This window comes from Botryllus schlosseri, chromosome 9 (assembly GCF_051294905.1).
Source record: "Botryllus schlosseri isolate E-star chromosome 9, Bs_hap1, whole genome shotgun sequence".
Taxonomy (NCBI): domain Eukaryota; kingdom Metazoa; phylum Chordata; class Ascidiacea; order Stolidobranchia; family Styelidae; genus Botryllus; species Botryllus schlosseri.
The window spans coordinates 17,720,385-17,739,664 of NC_137244.1; the positions used below are offsets into that span (position 1 = coordinate 17,720,385).

The 19,280-nt window shown below is 40.4% G+C and overlaps 1 protein-coding gene across 1 annotated transcript; it reads left to right on the forward strand.

Moving 5' to 3' along the window:
• The first annotated feature begins 12,037 nt into the window (after positions 1–12,037).
• Positions 12,038–17,515, forward strand: LOC145446095 (uncharacterized). The gene is made up of 2 exons (XM_080324281.1): positions 12,038–14,045; positions 15,680–17,515. Exons 1-2 carry the CDS (start codon positions 13,342–13,344, stop codon positions 16,971–16,973), a joined length of 1,998 nt encoding a protein of 665 aa, XP_080180407.1. The 5' UTR covers positions 12,038–13,341; the 3' UTR covers positions 16,974–17,515.
• The last annotated feature ends 1,765 nt before the right edge of the window (positions 17,516–19,280 follow it).

Genomic DNA, 19,280 nt, shown 5'->3' on the forward strand with positions numbered 1-19,280 from the left:
CCCTGTGTGTGGTGGTCCGCAATCGATGACGAAATCTGATTTTGGTGAAAGCTAATTTCCCATGGGGTCTGCCGTGCCGCATACGCGTTTACATTGCATGCTTGGCAACTACTGTGGTTAGATGTCGGATAAGTGTGCAATGTGCATGTGCATTGTGCAATCGGAGCCCGCGATCATGACTGCAAGACTCTACTGTGCGGCTAAAGCCGGGCTTCCTTGTGTCGCAACCAATGGGTCTAGTTTCGTTGGATTTTCAAATCGCGCCGCCACTACCGCCAGGTTTAACCGAAAATAAGTTTGTATTTATGCAAGCGCGCAAATTCGTATGGCAAACGCTAAGATATCTAGTTGGTTGTGCGAAATGTAGACAAGAAAAAATAGGTAGGAGAGTAACCCAAACGGTTGGAGGATAAGGAGGTACGTGAGAAGGAAGTTTAGAATATGGCTGCATATATGGTGGCTCAACATGGTCTGTCAGTTTCGTTAGGTTTGCTTCTCGCCCTACCTCGACCCTTGGCGTGTTTGCTTGCTAGTAACGCCAAGACTATAGTCAGTCGGAGGCTGAATCGGGGATGGCGGATATAGCGAAGGTGTATATCTTGGTGATTATAAATAGCACATAGGATAAAGTCGGTAGAATATTTTGAAACATGATACAGGAAATGAAATATATTGGTAACGCCGCGTGTGAGGTGTCATGGTTATAACATATAGCATCTCGAAACGTACAGGAAATGACAACCCAATAGGTCCCATTGAATAAGACATGTTATGTGAAATAATATGTGTATGGTAAAATTCAACATTTCACTTCGGTACGATTAGCTCAATGAAAGTTACAAGTGGCGGAGGCAGAAACAACGAAGCTGTTGGACCTGTCTTTGTGGTCAAATGACGTATGTACGAGACAGGCTCTGCCGTACGTCAGTCAACAAGCCGTTCCACTGCCGTGGACGCTGGTCCGTCGAAAGAAAGATATACGCAGCGAATCGTACAGGTAACCTTCTGGAGTCAAATAACACAAGTTCAACATCATCAAAACATTCACCCTATGAGGCTATGAGCGCCGTGTTAAGGTTATCACATAGCCTACAGCAGGGGCCAGCAACCTTTCGTATGCAGCGGGCCAAACTATCAAAAATTTGTAAAATGTTATTAACTGGCGTGCCAACCATTTTTAATTTTGTCATATTTAGCGTTTCAAGCAAGGAATCACACCAACCACCTATCTGTAGCTGGCAACACGGAATTGGTTACGTCAGTGATTCTTACAGTGCTATATTGGTCGCGAAGGGTACAAATTTCGGTCGCTACCGCTCTAGAATAATGACCCGTCTCCAATCTTTGGTTTCCAGATCAGTACTACGAACCATCTACTTCTCTCTTTTCCACTGGCATCTGCAATATGGAATCGTAGTATGGGGAAATGCATGTACAACATTTTTGTGCAGAATTCGAACCCTGCAAAACCGTGCGATACGGCTGATCTCATCTGTACCTTTACGTACCAATTTATCGCCTTACTACCGTAAGCATCGAATTTTGCGAGTTGATGAACTGTATCGCTTCGAAGTATCAAAAGTTGTTCACAAATATTTTTCCAATAGTCTCCCTCCTGTGTTTGATGACTTTTTCATACCTGCTAAACATGTCCATTCCCATTACACGAGATCTTCGTCTAAAGCAGTGGTTCTTAACCTTTTTTCTTCCAGCGCCCCCTTTCAAAAATTATCGTGCTCCAGCGCCCCCCCCCAACTTCATACTGTAAGGATTGTAATAAAGACAATGAGTAAGAGGGAGGGCCGTAACAGCACTTCGTTAACCCCCCTAAAAACGATTGCCTTGCGCACCCATAGCGTGATAAACCGAACTTCTGAGGGCTTCGCCCCCACGAACCCCATATCGTGATTTTGATGGTCAGCAAACTTTGTGTGGCCTGGTCGCCCTAAGTACCAAAATTTTCCATAATGCATGAATGAATAGGTGGTAATTACATATATAAGTCGCTATATAAACTTTTTATCCTCTCAGCCCACGTAATCAGATTTACCAGTAGCACTGAGTGAGCTGTTGTATAGGAAAATAAAGGGCACGTAATTATTAATTAAACATATTCGGGCGTGCCCGCAAGTACAATTATTCGTTACCAGGGCCGTAACAGCACTTCGTCAGCCCCCCCCCCAAACTAGAAACGTTGGTCCTGGGCCCCATCGGGTGATAAACCAAACTTCCGGGGGACTTCACTCCCAGACCCCCATTAGGCTGTCCGCTATTTGCTGATAGCCTATTAGGTATCTACTTTGGGTGTCCATTTACTGAGGCAGCTATTCTCGTCTATTCGCGCGAAGTGCGAAAAAATTCACTAATTAATGATTGAATTGGTCAATATCACCGGGAATTGCATGTAAATTGAGATCAATTTTTATCCTCTCTCTGCTCACGTAAACGCATTTACCGACAGAGCTGAGTGAGGTGCAATGTTCCCTCTAAGCTGCGCACGTGCGCAGTACTGACACGGTGTCTGCACACAGAAAATCTACGTTGCGCACAACAAATCCGGAGTTATTACCTTTTTTAAGTCGTTACGCACTGTTGTCCAAGGGTCAGCGCAGTGAGTCGTTGAGTGTGCGCAGACTAATCAAAACTTAAAGCGAACATTGTGAGGTTTCTTGGAAACTGTAGGGCCCGTTACTAATAATTAAACATATTCGGGCGGGCGAACCCGTTGGTATGACTTCGTTGCATAATGTTATTTCCTGACCCCCTGTCTGCAATATCAAAAAATATAGAATCGCTCAACGGGGATATCGCCCAGCAGGAATATCCCTGTCGCCCAATCGTACTAAACTAAAAGACGCACACGATTTCAGGTTGATATTTCTTTACTGACATATAATTTTTCCCTGCCAGATGGAATTCGTCTTCTGGGGTTCTGATTGCCAAGACAGGAACATTCGGTGTCAGTCATTTAGGCGCCCATGGACAATTAAACCTATATGTATTTTGAAGGCTATATGTAACGACGTTTTCGGTGTTAATTTGCTCTGAATACTCATTAAGGATATGTCCTATCACCACATCATCTACTGCGAAGCCATTTTTCTCCAGCGCCCCCCATACCGCCCCCTGAGCCCAGCGCCCCCCATATCGCCCCCTGAGCGTTTCCGCCCCCCTTCAAGATCGCCAGCGCCCCCTGGGGGGCGCTGGTGGCAAGGTTAAGAACCACTGGTCTAAAGGAAACGTCTACTTACCCCAACCCAATAGCAACCTAACTAAGAGATCTATCGACTACTCGGGACCTATCATCTGGAATGCATTACCATCACATATCCGTGAATTGCCTTATAATAGATTCAAAAAAGCCCTACTTGATCACCTCTTGTCGTTACACTAACACTGTTGCCCTACCTCGCCCAGACATTGCTTAATTGATCATTTGCTACCATTGTTTAATTTTTTTTCTATTTTCCTTTCGTAACTAAACATTTTTTTACAGCCAGACTGTTCTGAGTCAAAGTGTACCTGTTTGATGCTGGTGTGATCAGACTAGATGACCTTCACGGTCTTATCGATCATTCCTATCTAATACCGAATACTGTGCACGCATATTTTCTGTACCACCATCACTGCCGTTTGTTATGTATTTTGGTTCGATGAAAATAAAGACTCTCTCTCTCTCTCTCTCTCTCTCTAGACCTACCGCCTAATGTACGTAATATGTGCATTGTGCATCATTTAAATTTAATCGCGTATAATGATCGATCTTCTGTGGTCGCCTTGATCGTTTCCAAGTCTAATGTGTTCGGTACCATAGCCAATAACTGACAGGCCCATCAAAGATTTTATAATAAGATGACCTGATGATAAAAATGTGCCAACCCCTGTATCATGCATGTAGGTTAGATGTCACTATTAAGTTGGTCTGACTATAGATTTTTCTGCTAAGCTCCAAAGATCACGGCTCAGCGGTAAAGGTTGTCGTTGCTCTAGATCGGTATGGTCACCAACACGCGGCCCGCGGCCTGATTTGAGATTTCGGAAGAACGCTTAGTAAAGCATTTTGAAGTGCTGAAATTGAATTCAGTTTAAAAACAATGTTGTTGTTGTTCAAAATAATCTATTCCCTTGTGCCCAACATCACTATTCCCCACTAGCTGATACGGCTTCGGCGATAGTAATGGCAGTCTATGGAGGTAAAATTATCTGATATGATACGCAATGGTCCAGACACTGCAAGACCGAGACGTTTAGAATGCGACTTGGGGCTACCGCACAAGATCAAGCTTTATAACGAGATAGTTTTCCAGCAGCAAGTAGGCCTACCTTGTCTAGCTGACCCCAATATCGACTCTTTAATCCGCTGAAAAGTGTTCTCAGGTATCGTGCGTAGCTCAGAGTTCAGAACAGATTGATAGTGATTATGGTGACATTTCCGTTATAGCCTATTTGTATTTCTTTATTAAAATAGTATTTCTTGTGGTATGTCCGTCGCCCATGTTAGAGGCAACAGCGGTGCTCTAGACATATTGGAATCGCTAACACGTATCAGACGAAACTCAAACAGCATATACTTCTGTAAGACGAACACAATTCCAAATTCGCATTTCGATAAGGGACTCATTATTTTCCTCTGTGGGTCTCATTTGAGACGTGCGGCTCAAGCTGCAGGAGCTGGACTATTCGCGCCGGTTATTTCGGCGCCTGGACAGTGTAGAGTGGACATATCAAGGTCGAACGTATTGCCAACATGCGACGGTTATTTATATTTTAATCTGTTATCGTTGCAAATCATTTTGGCCACGCACACAGCACATGGAGTCGCATGTTGCCGAACGGCGAACGTAGGTCAACCATCGTGAAAATGCCCAGCGCCAATATGCTGGTTCGTATAAAATATTCGCGGTCCCGCAGGCTGCCAGTGCACAGCACATGCGCACTCCTAGAGTAAAGCATACAAACGGTTCCATACGATATTAGCGTGTCGTATATACATTAGGGCTCTTCAAAAATGACTTTTTTTCTCAAATCGTACTGGCTACTTGATAAAATTGTTAGGTTACCTAATTTAAGCCTACGCACAAAATTTGGTTCAATTCCAGCCAGTAACCGCTTTGCTACAGGAGAAGAAAGTTTCTATTTATTATATAAAAATAAATAATAAAAAATTTGAAAATTTTCTGTTCACCCCATGAAAGGGTTAGGCTGTCTATAGAAACGATGCTCACCAAATTTGGTTCATTTCCAACCAGTGGAAGCGGGGTTATTGCCATCGAAAAAATTTGGATTTGAATAAAATAGTATTTACGGTGACCGATTCTTTGTTTATTCATTATAGCTGTGCTCACCGTAAATACTATTTTATTAAAATCCAAATTTTTCGACAGCAACAACTCCGCTTCCACTGGTTGGAAATGAACCAAATTTGGTGAGCATCGTTTCTATAGACAAATTTTTTATTTTTTATTTTTATATAATAAATAGAAACTTTCTTCTCCTGTAGCAAAGCGGTTACTGGCTGGAATTGAACCAAATTTTATGTGTAGGCTTAAATTAGGTAACCTAACAATTTTATCAAGTAGCCAGTACGATTTGAGAAAAAAGTCATTTTTGAAGAGCCCTAATATACATATTTGTGGGTTTCCCAAAAATCAAGAAATCAGGTCACGGTAAATCGCGCGGATTGCGAAAAAATGTTGAGGATAACTAGAATCTGCCCCAAAAGACTCTGTTTTATATTTAGTGCAACAAACATGGTTATAATATGTCGTGTTCTTCAAATCATTTGACGTGCATGCGAAATCATCTCGCGTGTCACAAATGGCACGCATGCCGGGGATGCCCACCCCTAGCCCACAGTATCCCGAAACATTATACAGGAAATGACAACACAACAGGACATGTTATGTGATATAATATGTGCATGTGCATGGTGAAATACGTATTTATATATTTGTGTGATACAACGTAAATATTCATTCATTGATTCGATTCGGATATATTCATTCAATTCGACATTTTGACTTTAACACCAGGCAACTGACCCGCTGCGTGAATTTCAGCGACAACCTTGAAGTCTAGAAACTAGGGATGGTGTGAACCTCTGAAAGATTCCGGTTCGTGTGCACGCAAACCTTTTTGAAAAGTTCTGTGTGAACGCGAACCTCATGACGTCACGTGACGTGATATTGCTAATTCCAACCCTACATTTCGGTGAAGTGATAGCCTTTATTATTATACCTATAGCGACGACTGCCACAATGCTTAAGTAGGCCACATCATGACGTTTTAAACGTCGCCAAATGTAACAACTATTGGGCAATCAAATATAATATAATATAATAATCCCATAAAATCAATATCTTCCATCGCTTTGCCAACTATTTCGACGAGGACTTGCAAGGGAATATAAGCTTACGCGTTAACAGTATAGGCCAGACCGGACAATGTATTCGGCGCCTGAATATTGCTACGTTGATATTGAGCAGAGTGTAAAACGCCTTCTACACTTGCTATCGATATTACCACATTAACAAGTAATCCCTACTAGAAACTAAGATGAGGCGACCATTAACGAAGTACTTCTACGTTTAGTGTATACTTAACAGTCTAGTCTAGATATCCCTGACACTTAAGTATGTTTTGTCCACTTGTGATCAAAATTATTCCTCGAATGTCAACTGACTGTCACTGGTTGTGTCAAGATGGCAGTAAAAATAAAGTTTATTTCCCCGCGTGGAAAGAATGTATTTTTGCCAATATATTGGGACTTGATAGCTCCACCATTTAGCCACACAAGTCTCTTTGCAGACCAATTCTTGTTTTGACTTGTGTCTTTTCTGGCGTAAGCTACGATAACAACCCGAATGGAGAAGGCGTGTGGGTGACACAATTCGGCCTGTGCCTCGCCAATTACCGAAATCGAGTTGCTGCAACACGCATATCATGTTACAACGCAGTTGCTCGTGAGCCTACCAACGACTGCGTGCGGATATACGTAACCCAGTATTGGCCCAGCGTCGTACGTAACTAGTTTTACACTTCTAATTAGAGAAGGCGTGTTACGACGAAGCATGTATACAAACAACGAAGTAGGAGATCTCATCGACCTCGTCTCGATATCATACCAGTCATAACCCGATTTCACGGATAATCATGTATCGGAATCTGTTAAATCGTGATATATTTTAAGATGATTCGGTTCACTTCGAAAAGTAACGTCTGCACGACGTTTTAATTTTCTGTTATTACTAATCGGCGTGTTCAAATTGATTAAGTTCATCATCATTTTATTAAATTTTTTATCAAATGAATCCACAACACGATTGCGATATAATGAAAATATAGAAGGGTGCCGAAATGACTTCGAGTAGTCTTTTAATCGAAAATGAATGCTGCATGTGTCGGTAGGCGAGGTCGATATGTCAGATTGTGGTCTTGTAATCTTGAGGGCTAGAAATTGCTCAGTGGAACAGTGGCGTGGGCAAACAATACCTGACAGCACTGACTGCGCGTGGCGTCCCACGTGCGATCTAAATTTCATGCTCTTAATTTAAATGCCGCTAAATGTTTTTATTATTTTCTCGGTAATGTCCATTCTCGGTCGTGTCTTTCTCGGTAATGAACATTCCCGGCAATAGCATTCTCGGTAATATGCATTCCGGGTCGTGGCTTTCTCGGTTTGTGCATTTTTGGTATCGTCCATTCTCGGTAATAGTATTCTCGGTAATGACGTGGTCACTGGAGCCCCCGGAATATCCTATTATTACCTGCTAGTGGAATGTGGAGTGATTAGTAATGCCGAGTTGGTCACAAATAACTTTTTAACCTATAGGCTACCTACTTAAGTACTTCTCATACCTTGCGCTTTCAACTTCTACTTGTAATATCGCATATCGTTACCTAGTCGCGCGAAGCTCGAAATTTTGTTGTAGATAATGAACGAATTTTGTCAATAATATTGATACTTGCTTATATTACTATTAATATTGATCGTAACCTAGCCCGCGTGATCGGATTTGCCGGTAGAACCGATGGAGGTGGTTCGCAAATTTAGGGCTCAAATCAGCCATGCTCAAATCGCTCGTGCCACACGGTTATGTAAGGTTCTCGAGGATTAGCTTCGGGCAGGTGCAATGTTCATAATTACATTGTTGAAGCACGCTGTTAATCCGTGACCCCCGGTCATGATTTTTGCTGCTCAAAAGTTATTGGAATCGCTCGCATGTACAAGACCAAACTATCACTAAAAATGCTATCACATGACCTAGCATATGGTATGTGCCTACAATGAAACCCCTGTTTTATCACTATCATTCAATTGTCCAAATCTTTATTTCAATTACCTGTACCAATGTATAAGGTGAGTATGCGAATAATAGTTTGTGCCGATGGAAATTAGTCGGTGCGCTAAAAAAGGTTGAGAAACACTGATGTATAAACAATAACCTTATGGAAAACTGAACAGAGATGGATTCAAGAATCCAGACGTGTAATGAAAATGTAAATTTGTTTGTTCACGCCAAAAATTCAGTCGCGATTCTCGTTAAAGTTAATGGGAAAATGGTCGTGTCCAGAAAACTTAGGAAATTACTTTATTCTAAATATGGAATGACTGACGTGTTAGGTCGGTAAAATTAAATCAAACAGATATAGTGTGGTACATGCGAGCGTAGCGCAATAATCACGGTTAGTACTAACTATGATGTCATGTTATAGCATTTACGTTGTTATCGCCCGACTCTCATTTGTAGGACTAGTATAATTATTGTGATTTTAAAACATAATGTGGGTGCTCAAGGGCGGCAGGGAGGTGAAAATGACGAGTGTTCGGGCTTTCGTTCTTATTTACTTGAGAATGAATTTGATTGATATCAAATCATCGGTCCTATTGCAACCAGCAAATTCGTTGTGCAGCACAACGAATTCCTGATTATGATACTGGAATTTTATGATATGTTTAACAGTGCGCCGTGTATTTAAATGCAGAATCGCAAAAGTATTGACGTAAAAACGATCATTGTTTCATCGGGGTCTTTGAATATCTGACTGAGCGATAAACAGACCACTGCAGATGATCACATTTTTTCAGATTCCAAGAAGTGCTATCGAAAAAGGTCAGTCGATAAAGTCAATGATACACTCGGAAGTGTAATGATATATTTCTCAAATTATAAATGAATCGATCCCAAGTGGAATTGCTCAGTTGAGAGTATCGATCAAGTATACCAGGCGCTTTGGTTCCAAACCACTGCATGGTTATTCCTGGAAGATGCATTTCATATGCCTCACAACATCACAGAGATCATACATCACAACATTGTAAGTTGGCCAACAGTCCCACCATGCACTCTTTTAACAACTTTCACTTTTTTGCCTGGCAAATGAGAAAGTTACAGCTACCAATCGTCACACAGTGCCTTAGGCTGTCGAAGACACGATTCAACATGACGTATAGATAAACTAGGGTTGTAATGCGTCGTCTACATCTCAATAATCTAACTGATAATCTCGTAAGGAATCAGGTATAGCTATAACATAGTACAAGTAGTTCAAGGTAAGCAATTCTCCTGGTGCTCGCCAAGATAATGGTGTTTTAGATTTTAGAAGATATCAATTAGACAATTTAACAATATCCGTTCTTAATTACCTATTATGGTGTCCGATCAGAATCAGCGCATATAGATAAAAGTCTATAGTCAGGTCAACATTATTTCGTAGCTGGATAACAATAGCGTATATAGGATCCAGTGAAACAAGGATACCATCTACGATATAGGTTCTTAAACTCAAATGTGCTCGCGGGCGAATTCCTAGTTTATGATGACTCCACGGGCAGCTGTACCAAAGGGGTATTCAAAGTATACCAAGTAGGCCTTATCTTACGTGATGAAATTGTCCCATTGTCCACTTACTTCGTAAAATGTGATTTACTATTGCAGCAATTCGGACCTGACACGGAAAAATCACATTTATAAATATTTTAATAAAATTGTGGTTGTATTTGGTAGAGAGTAAGCATAAGTGATGTCTGATGAGTAGCTGCAGGTTTTTGGAGCAATTTTAGAATGAATTTTAACTCTTTGAATTTAAAAAGCACACGTGGCCTTTAAATACTTGAAAATCCAAATTTTTAAACGGGTCGCACAAAATGTTCTCGCTGGCTTCGTATTTGAGACTACCGATATAGAGCAATACCTTTAATATGATACGTGCATATATTTCCGGTCTAAAGCGAAGTTGTGCGTACATGCATTCGTGTCATATTCTTTATTTGTACGGCTCAAAGTACAGCGGGAAAAATTAATCGCTTTCTACGCAAGATTCAGTAACGCATAAGGTGCGTTGTACTTGTGGATGCTTATATAATGGCGTATATATTTTTAACGCTATTGGTGTACTACGATATTGTTTTGCGGATACTGAGACTTGTAAGAAAACGTTTTTCGAGTAGGTATATCTTTCTATGAATAGGTAGTGCGTACAAATGTAGAACCGCACCTGCTGATGTATTTCCAAGAACCAAGATCTCATCGCGGCATAAATATATACTACCACAGACGTGATCATCGTTCCGAGTATAATGTCTACTTGGCTATACCCTTATATGTTGGTGATTCGTAGGTACAATTATATAATTAAATATAGTTCACAATCGGGATGATTCTACAGTGAAGCGAATTGCAGTTGCGAATCCGGGTGCGAATCTCATGTTACTGGGAGGTAAGGAGCTGACGAAATTTTTCCAGCTTATCGAGGGACAGTATTAATTAGAAATCATTTAAGTCATCACCACGAACTTGTGAACTAGTTGTCGAGACGAGAGTATGGTCATTTTTGAGTGTCATTAATATAATTCGAAACCTCATTGTTTACGAATTTGATATGTGGACGCGGTTTCTAAAAAAATAAACGTTTCGTGTCTCAGACCACAGCTATCACTATAGTTTATGCATGGTGTGGTGCGAACGATTGGTTCATGTTCTTATTCAGCATGCGAACCGTGATGCCTTGATGCGAACCTTGAGGTTCTCGTTCGCAAAAGAACTTTGCTAGGTTCTACGTTATTAAAATTTTGTGAACTATCAGAATTCATTAATATTATATTATTGGACAAAATTCCGCAAATATTAACTTATTTCCCTTACTTCATGAAAGTGGCATCAAGAGGGAAATTCACCAACAGACTAAAATATACATTTGTTATGTTGTGATCCTCGAGAATTTTGTTTGAAATATCATGCAATTCCGGTAGGAAATAATGAATTGACTCGCTTCTGACAGTAGGCTACTACGTGCTTGGCCCGGAGACAGGTTAATGAGATCCTCCCGTGCGTTAGCACCGTGTCTGATGCAGCTGAAAAACTGAAAAGTGGTGCAACTAGCGGTGAAAATTGTTTCCAAGCTCGGATGATCGTTTGGACAGTCCATCCCAGTAATAATTGGCGCCAATAAGGGGCCCTTATTTAATATAAGCAGTGATCAGACCGGATGAAAAAAGAGATTAATGTACGAGTTATTATCAGTGTAACGTCATGTTTTCGCGTTCGTGTTCACAGAGGATCCTTTAAAAGTTTAAGTTCACACGAACCGTAATCGTGTTGGGGTTCGCAATATCCCTGTCCCTATACATAATGCCAATCGAATGAGTCAAAATACCTACAATGCAACATATCGATCATAGTTCCTATAAGTTCCTATAATTTAGAATGACGTGTATTGCGGTACCGACTGACACAACACCTCTGAAATGACTGCGTGCTGTATTGTTGTGTCTTAAATGCCACTGATATAAACAAATACTGTATGGACATCTCGCATGACAACTGAATGATAGGAACATACTCATAGTTATTGATCTGCGGTAAAAAATCAGACATTTCGTGTTACTACAGTCTGCTGTCACTAATTTGGCTCAGCACATTAAATGACGTTTCAGTTAGGATCAATATCAGGTTTATATATAACTGCACGATTCCGTTTTGGAAACAGGGAATTTGCGATCAGACTATAGTGTTGAGATTGGGTAATGGTTATTCCACAGTTAGAAGCGTAGAGGTAAGGTAGCTATCGGTAGATAAAAATAAAAACTGACTAATCTGCGCTCGTAACGGATGATAGAGATTAGCAAGTGAGTCTCTTACAAGCCGCGGAAGATCTGATGGGGGTGTTGTATTTTTGGCAAGTTAATCCAATTCTCTGTTATGTTGTTTCGTTGCATTATCCATTTCCTTGTTATTTAGTTTCGTTTCATTAAATAATTTGATATTCATAATATAGCTGTGTGACTGGAAATCTGCAGTTATACTGTTTTACATGATGAACCCTGCAAAATGATAATCATCATTAGGCAGGTTTGAGGAGTTGTTAGGCAGTGAACAACATGAAAATGGTGTCCAGAACTCACAAAATGTTTTCTGCAGTGAGTTTTAGTAGCACCCCACATCATAACAGCTGCATAAACCCAGGTGTTTACATTTTATTAGTAAAATCGGGCACTCAAATTATATGAGAACCCCCATTTCAGCCCATTTTGTACAGCGCAAAATGCAGATAGATGGAAGGGATGAGTTTCAGAAAAAAGTAACTAGAACCTGATTTTAAGACATAAAGCACAGGAAACTGACAGAGAATAGCAAACTTGCGACAGTCGTTCAATTCTGAACAACCCTAAATGGATGATGTTATAAATACATTTGGAGTTCGTTTCAGGCTACCAGTCAAATAATTTGGTTATAGTCGTTTTAAAAATAACAGGATCCAGTAAGTAGTGTGACATAAATAATGAAAGCATTGATCTGTTCGATAATTTACAATCGCAAATTGATTTACGTAATGATGACGCGACGATAGCGATAATCCATTGAATAGAAATACTTATTAAGCAATCCATTCGTTCACGTATCTCGGTCTCTGCCTTTATTAATAAATCTTTATACTTTTTTTCTGTTTCATTCCACTTTTCTCCTTCAAGGATTGCCAACCCGGATCAATGATCCGCAATAAAGTTTTGATGAAATGTGACGTTGGCCGTGCTCATCCTGTGGCAACCCTGACTATATCCTCGAGCTTGGGACCAGCACCGGAAAGGAATTTGGTCGTCAGTGGCTGGGTTTACGGGTTATTATAGTCGACGCGATTTGAACCCCGGACTATAGATCGCGAGATCATTGCTTTGGACTTATATGAGCTATACATTTAGAGTACATACAGCACACAGGAAGGTGACAAATGTAACCAATTCGCTATGATTGACGGTCTTTTCTTTTTATTTCAGCCGAATATATTGAATGTTAACATATTATATCAAATTAAAAAATTGAGGAACCGGACCTTTCGTTCACAATGAATCGATTAAATTTGATTCCGCGCAGTGACAGCGTCATGGTATTGGTGATGTTACCAACGATGTTTATGATGATATGCAACGCATCAACAATCAACGAGACTTCGAATAACACCAACGTTATGCCACAGATATTCACAAATCCGGAATTGTCGATGTGTGATAAGTCCCCATCGTACATGTCTGCCAATAGGAATGAATGCTGCGCATTGTACTACAATTCTTTTGCTGGTTCGTGGTACCTTGGCGGGTATTACCTCACGACTTATCTTACAACCTTAAAGAATTGGAAATGCGATGAATATTACTCCGAATGTGAAAACCCAGTCTACGATTTCACGCCATTCACCAAACTGGTGTACCAAAGCTTCTGCGACCGGAAGCGACTATTCAACAGCTGCATTGAAACCCTTAACAATTTTTCACCAAAAGACGTATCATACGCAAATAACTCACAAATGGCAAGTGATGAAGAGCTGTGGAGCAGCTTGACCACATCATTGATGCCGCGAGAAATGAGCATGGAAAGCTTGAACGAGCCGTGCGTTCAAATCGCGTTATTCGATCGACCGTCTGGGGGCGTAGGTAGGTTTCACGAGATGTGTGAACCGTTCACTTTGTTCGGCGATATCACCTGGGTTGGTTACGACATGGACACAGCTATGGAAAGGGATATATCACCGTGGAATACATATTCGTCAAGGTATTAAAAATCTATCGTATCTACGGTTGCATTTAAAGAGAACATGTTTAAAATATGGCCCTTTATTTAAAACGTCTTTTACATTGTTTTTTTTCGTTGCTTTATTTTTAACCATGACGTCACGAATTAACAATTGAAAATATAGGGTATGGCTCCTTCGACGAAGAGGGCTTCCGACTACTGTTATAAACAGACCAAAGAATATAGTTTTTAATCGGGACCACATCGTTATGCAGCACTTTTACAGTCACTATACACTCACAATCTACACCAGGGGTGGGCAATTATTTTTCCAGGCGGGCCAAATGAGAAGCAAAAAGTTCTTGGCGGGATGAGCCAGGAGTTTGCACTATATTCCGTGGCGTATTATATCTAATCTCTAATCTCTCACGACAAACGGTAAAAAGTTCTTGGCGGGATGAGCCAGGAGTTTGCACTACATTCCGTGGCGTATTATATCTGATCTCTAATCTCTCACGACAAATCTCTCACGTGTTCACGACAAACTAAAATTACGGGTTTCCCTCTGGCTCAAGTAAACAAATATTTAGTGCTCCAAATATCTTATTTAAATGTCTGCCTTTTGCCTCCACCTCTGTTCATCTTTTTTTTATGGGCGACCGCTACTCACGTTGGATGATTGACTTGTTTTACGGATTATGGATATGACATGACAATTTAATTAAAGCACAAACAGAGTAATTCGCAATGTAACAATGGCAACAAACCAGTTTTGTACTATCTGGAAACTGTCACTTTTGAATTTAATTGTTACGGTATACTTTGCTATATTTGCATTATTTTGAATCCATACTATACGGCCTATACGTAGGCTTCGTAATCGCTATACGCAGATGAACAAGCAGGCTTCAACGCATTTCTGGTTCAGTTGAAACAACCTGTGGTTAATTCACATTTTACACACATTCGTATTTAAAAGTAGGTTTTATGTTCTAAATTTTGTGCTATACTCTCTAAATTTTAGGCCAGTCAGAATCGCGTCGCGGCCGCATTTGACCCGCGGGCCGCACTTTTCCCAGGTCTGATCTACATCATATACGTCGACTCTATCGGATGAAAATCGTCCGTAGGCTCATACTACATGTTTTTGCGAAAGTATTTGCATAATTATACGTTTGAAATAAACACAAATTTTTAAAGGCCCTTTTTTAAAACAATGTAGAAACGTGTTTTAAACGAAGTTTTTTTTTCAGCACCATTTGTTTTAAATGCAACCCTAACCGTACCATTATTATATTTTATTCCGGTGTTTATTGAAGCGTTGAAGTCGCGGCGTCGTGTCCATTTATTATCCGAAGTCCGGTTTCAATTCAATTCAATCTGATATATATAAAAAATCGTTACATTTTATCCATCGTATTCCGGACAGGTAAAATTCTACGTAGATATATTTCCAGAGCGAAAATGAAAGGCCGTCACTTTATACGTCGGCTATACAAATACATGCAACCGCTATGATCAATTGATCTCAAGCCTACATGCCTACATCAGATATATAGTAGAGGCGATAAAATCCTGGTGCTAACAACTTATATATACTTTTTTGGCATCAAGGTTTTTGGTTCTGTGCTTTTACTACAAATAATTCCAACGCGAATCTTTTCTTATTTCAGTTTAAAGGCAAGTTTGATCGTTTGTGTGATCGTTAATACGATCCTTTCCGTAGCCGTGGTAGCGGCGAATATGATCGTGCTCGCAGTTTACACGACTACTCCAAAACTGCGAAACAGCCAAGCAATATACAAAATCAACGTGGCTTTAAGTGACTTTATGAGTGGATTGACTATTATACCAAGCACGATTGTATTCGGCTATTTGAGGTTTTGTATGCCGCGGAAAATGGAAGACATTGTACCGACATCGTCGAATGTGACTTATCGGCTGGAAGGTGGGGGTTCGAGATCAGTAATTCCTACTAATTACATCTACGCAATGGGATTTTTCACAACGTTTACACTCGCTGTGTCGCTCTACACGCTATTGATCGCGAGCTGCGACAGATTATTTGCAATATTGAGACCACTCGGTTATAACAAAGCCAACGCCAAGAAGCATGCACAGATCGCTTGTTGTATCGTATGGATAGTTACTTTCCTTATTTCTACCATACCATACATGATAGATGATTTGGTGTATAATCTCACTGCTGGGCTTTTGGTAACTTCTGTAGGTGATGCTGCTAGTATTTTGTTAGCGGTGGCGTTTGGCCTTCCCTTGATACTAGTATGTGTCACGAACATTGTAATGTTTCGGGCAGCAAAACAACATGCTAAAGTACGAGCGACGCTTAGAACTAGTACAATGAGAAAAGGTGTAAACAGAGGTAGACCCACGAATATTGACGATATTGAAAAACGGTTAAGTAAGGTCTTGGGCTTAATGGTCGGTGTCTTCGTAGCCTGCGTGTTACCAGTGTTTACTACAACACTTTCCGCTGCTGCGATCGACAACATTGTTTTTTACCTGCCAGAACAGTTAGATCTAACCGCTGTTAAAATATACCATTCCGTCGGGTATTGCTTCGGCATCGTTTTGCTCAGCAACAGCATGTGGAATTGTCTGATATATAGCGTCAGAGGGCCGGAGTTTCGAACGGCCGTTCGATCATTGCGGGCCATTAAAATAGCCGGTTCGACGGTGAATTCTGCCTTTTCTTCAATCAGGCGACTGAGTGCAGTTACTGCGGTACATTACCGACGAAAAAGTAGCGGAAGTGTTTACGATATAAACTCATCTTCTGGCGCAATGATTCGTCGTACGACCCTGAACTCCCAAAAATCCACCCCGAGTCAAGATATTGGCCCAGAGGCAACGCCCAATAAAGAATATTACCCGCTAAGTAATAAATTGGAAACTCAACGGTCCGTATCCAGATCTGTCAGTGATACTCATCGCGCCGCCGAATGAGAAAGATTTTCGTTTGATTCGTATGTTATCAATGCTTGGACAAAGAGGCTGTATTTATCAATGATGCAAATTTTGAATTGAGATAAGTTCCTGTTTTTTCATTTGTTTTTCCTATTGATGAAGTGTTTTGGTTTAGTGAGTGGTTAGATGATATCTAATTGTCTAACGATGCTTGCAGCTGAAACATTACATCTCTTCCTACTTTTATCCTCTTCTATATTCTAATGATAAGTGTATCTGTATACAGCTTATTACATTGAACAGTATTTTCACTTGTTTGTACCCACAGCTTTTACCGCAATTTTGGAACGTGCAGTCAAGAACTTTTATACATATAAGGTGTTGCCATTAGATATAAAACGAAATTAATAATGGAGTCCGAATATAAGTCATTTCATCGCCGACAGCGCGCCTTCAGATATGCAACGTGTTTCGAGCTGCCGTCGTTCACGCATTCTTATTTACCCGTAAATCATTTCATTTTCATTTCCCTATTCTTGTTTGATTGTGTCAATAAAATGAAAGTTGTCTATCAAAAACAAGTACAACCTATGAACAGAGACGAGCACAGCACTGTAGCAGTGTTGCGATCAAGTCACTACCTTCGAGTCACAAGTCATTTCGAGTCATTGCACATTTTGACTCAAGTCAAGTCAAACGAGTTTCGAAGGTGACTCGAGTCAAGTCAAGTCACTCGATTTTTAGAGGTGACTCGAGTCAAGTCGAGTCAAGTCAAGTCAAGTCACGAGTCAAGTCAAGCTGCCTTTTTGAAGTATGAGACATGGTTAGGTCATTGCATTTTGCTATCTATTTGAAATAGAGATTGAGTGGCCATTGATTTCGAACCGATGAACGAATATAGAGTTAAATTTACAGGCAAGAATAAGGCGTTGTATCGCTCACATGTACCCACTACCCAGAACTGTTAAACTCCGTATGCAATGCATAGCCTCAGTTTATAGTATACCAGCCAAAATAGAGAATAGAGAAACGAATTGGCAAGATACAATACATTTACCCACCTACAATATTCACGCGATACAATTCGAGCCTGCGCCAATGGTTGACGAGTAGGCTATATAAACTATATTCGAATTCAATTTAAATAAAACATGAGGTTTGGTTAAGGTAAGAACAGAGATAGACATTTTGCTATTAAATTACTTCACTACTAGTTTATGACAGCGTAAGCTGTAAGCTCCTTTCACTTCGTTTGTGGTCAATTAATTTGTGAGAGAACAATGGAGGCTCAGTAACACGCACGATCATTGAGTGAATGGTCGCTCTCACTGGTTAAACCAGCGTTTCGCGAACAATCCGAACATATGCAATATACAGTGCTTTTTATCGACACCGATTACTTGATGACTTGAAATTGACTCGTGAATTTTGCTCCGAGTCACAAGTCAATCCACATTTCTGATATGTCGAGTCGAGTCAAGTCAAGTCATTTTTGCAAAGTGACTCGAGTCAAGTCAAATCATACGAAAAAGGTGACTCGAGTCATCCCAACACTGCTGTAGACTGAAGACACCCATATAGATCCTGATCGATTCTCACAAATGCAGTTAATGTGAGCTGCGGGACGACGAATTTAATTATTGACATTTGACTTTCCACTGAGAATTTCATGTAATGAATTTGCAATGTAGCTTGTGTTATTTATGGAATTTATTGTCATGTGGTGCATGACCACGCTGTTACCTGTTATAAGTACCATAGCATGGTTTTGCTGATGTCCGCGATCACACAGCACTTAATTTGCTGCTGCCTGGTCATTGTTTCTCTGGGCTGGGGTTCTGGTGATTTTCGGAATCAGTACGACAATAGCATTCGATTAATAACGATTGTTACAAATTCTGAGCTGTTTATGACGTATTGTGTTATCGCAGATGAGTCAGACTGTGCCTCACCTCTCTTTTCGCGCTGTATTTTTGAACAATAAATATGTAAATTCCGTGATTTTGTATGTTAAAACGGTTCAAAATTAGTCATTCATGAACAATGAACATCGATGGAAATATACACAATTATTGGTGTTATAATCATTGAAGATGCCACAATTTACTCTTACTAATCCTGACGACATGTGAGGCACCACCTGAGTTGCCTCACCTGACCGCACGCCATTAGCTGTGGGTTATATTGGAACTCGCCTGTCGCGTGAATATATGAACTCTTGAACAGAGACGGTAGCTTATAATGAACCAGGACGTATAAAAAGTGAATTGACAATTTGAAATACAGGTGTGCCATCATGCAGTGGACGTGTGCAATGAAACTTGTTCAATAAAAGTACTAGGATTC

What these genes read in the sequence shown, in the direction of transcription:
- LOC145446095 (XM_080324281.1), top strand. Translation starts at nt 13,342, where the DNA reads ATGAATCGATTAAATTTGATTCCGCGCAGTGACAGCGTCATGGTATTG. An exon ending in TGGAATACATATTCGTCAAG is followed by an intron (nt 14,046 to 15,679) that starts GTATTAAAAATC and finishes TTCTTATTTCAG; the next exon opens with TTTAAAGGCAAGTTTGATCG.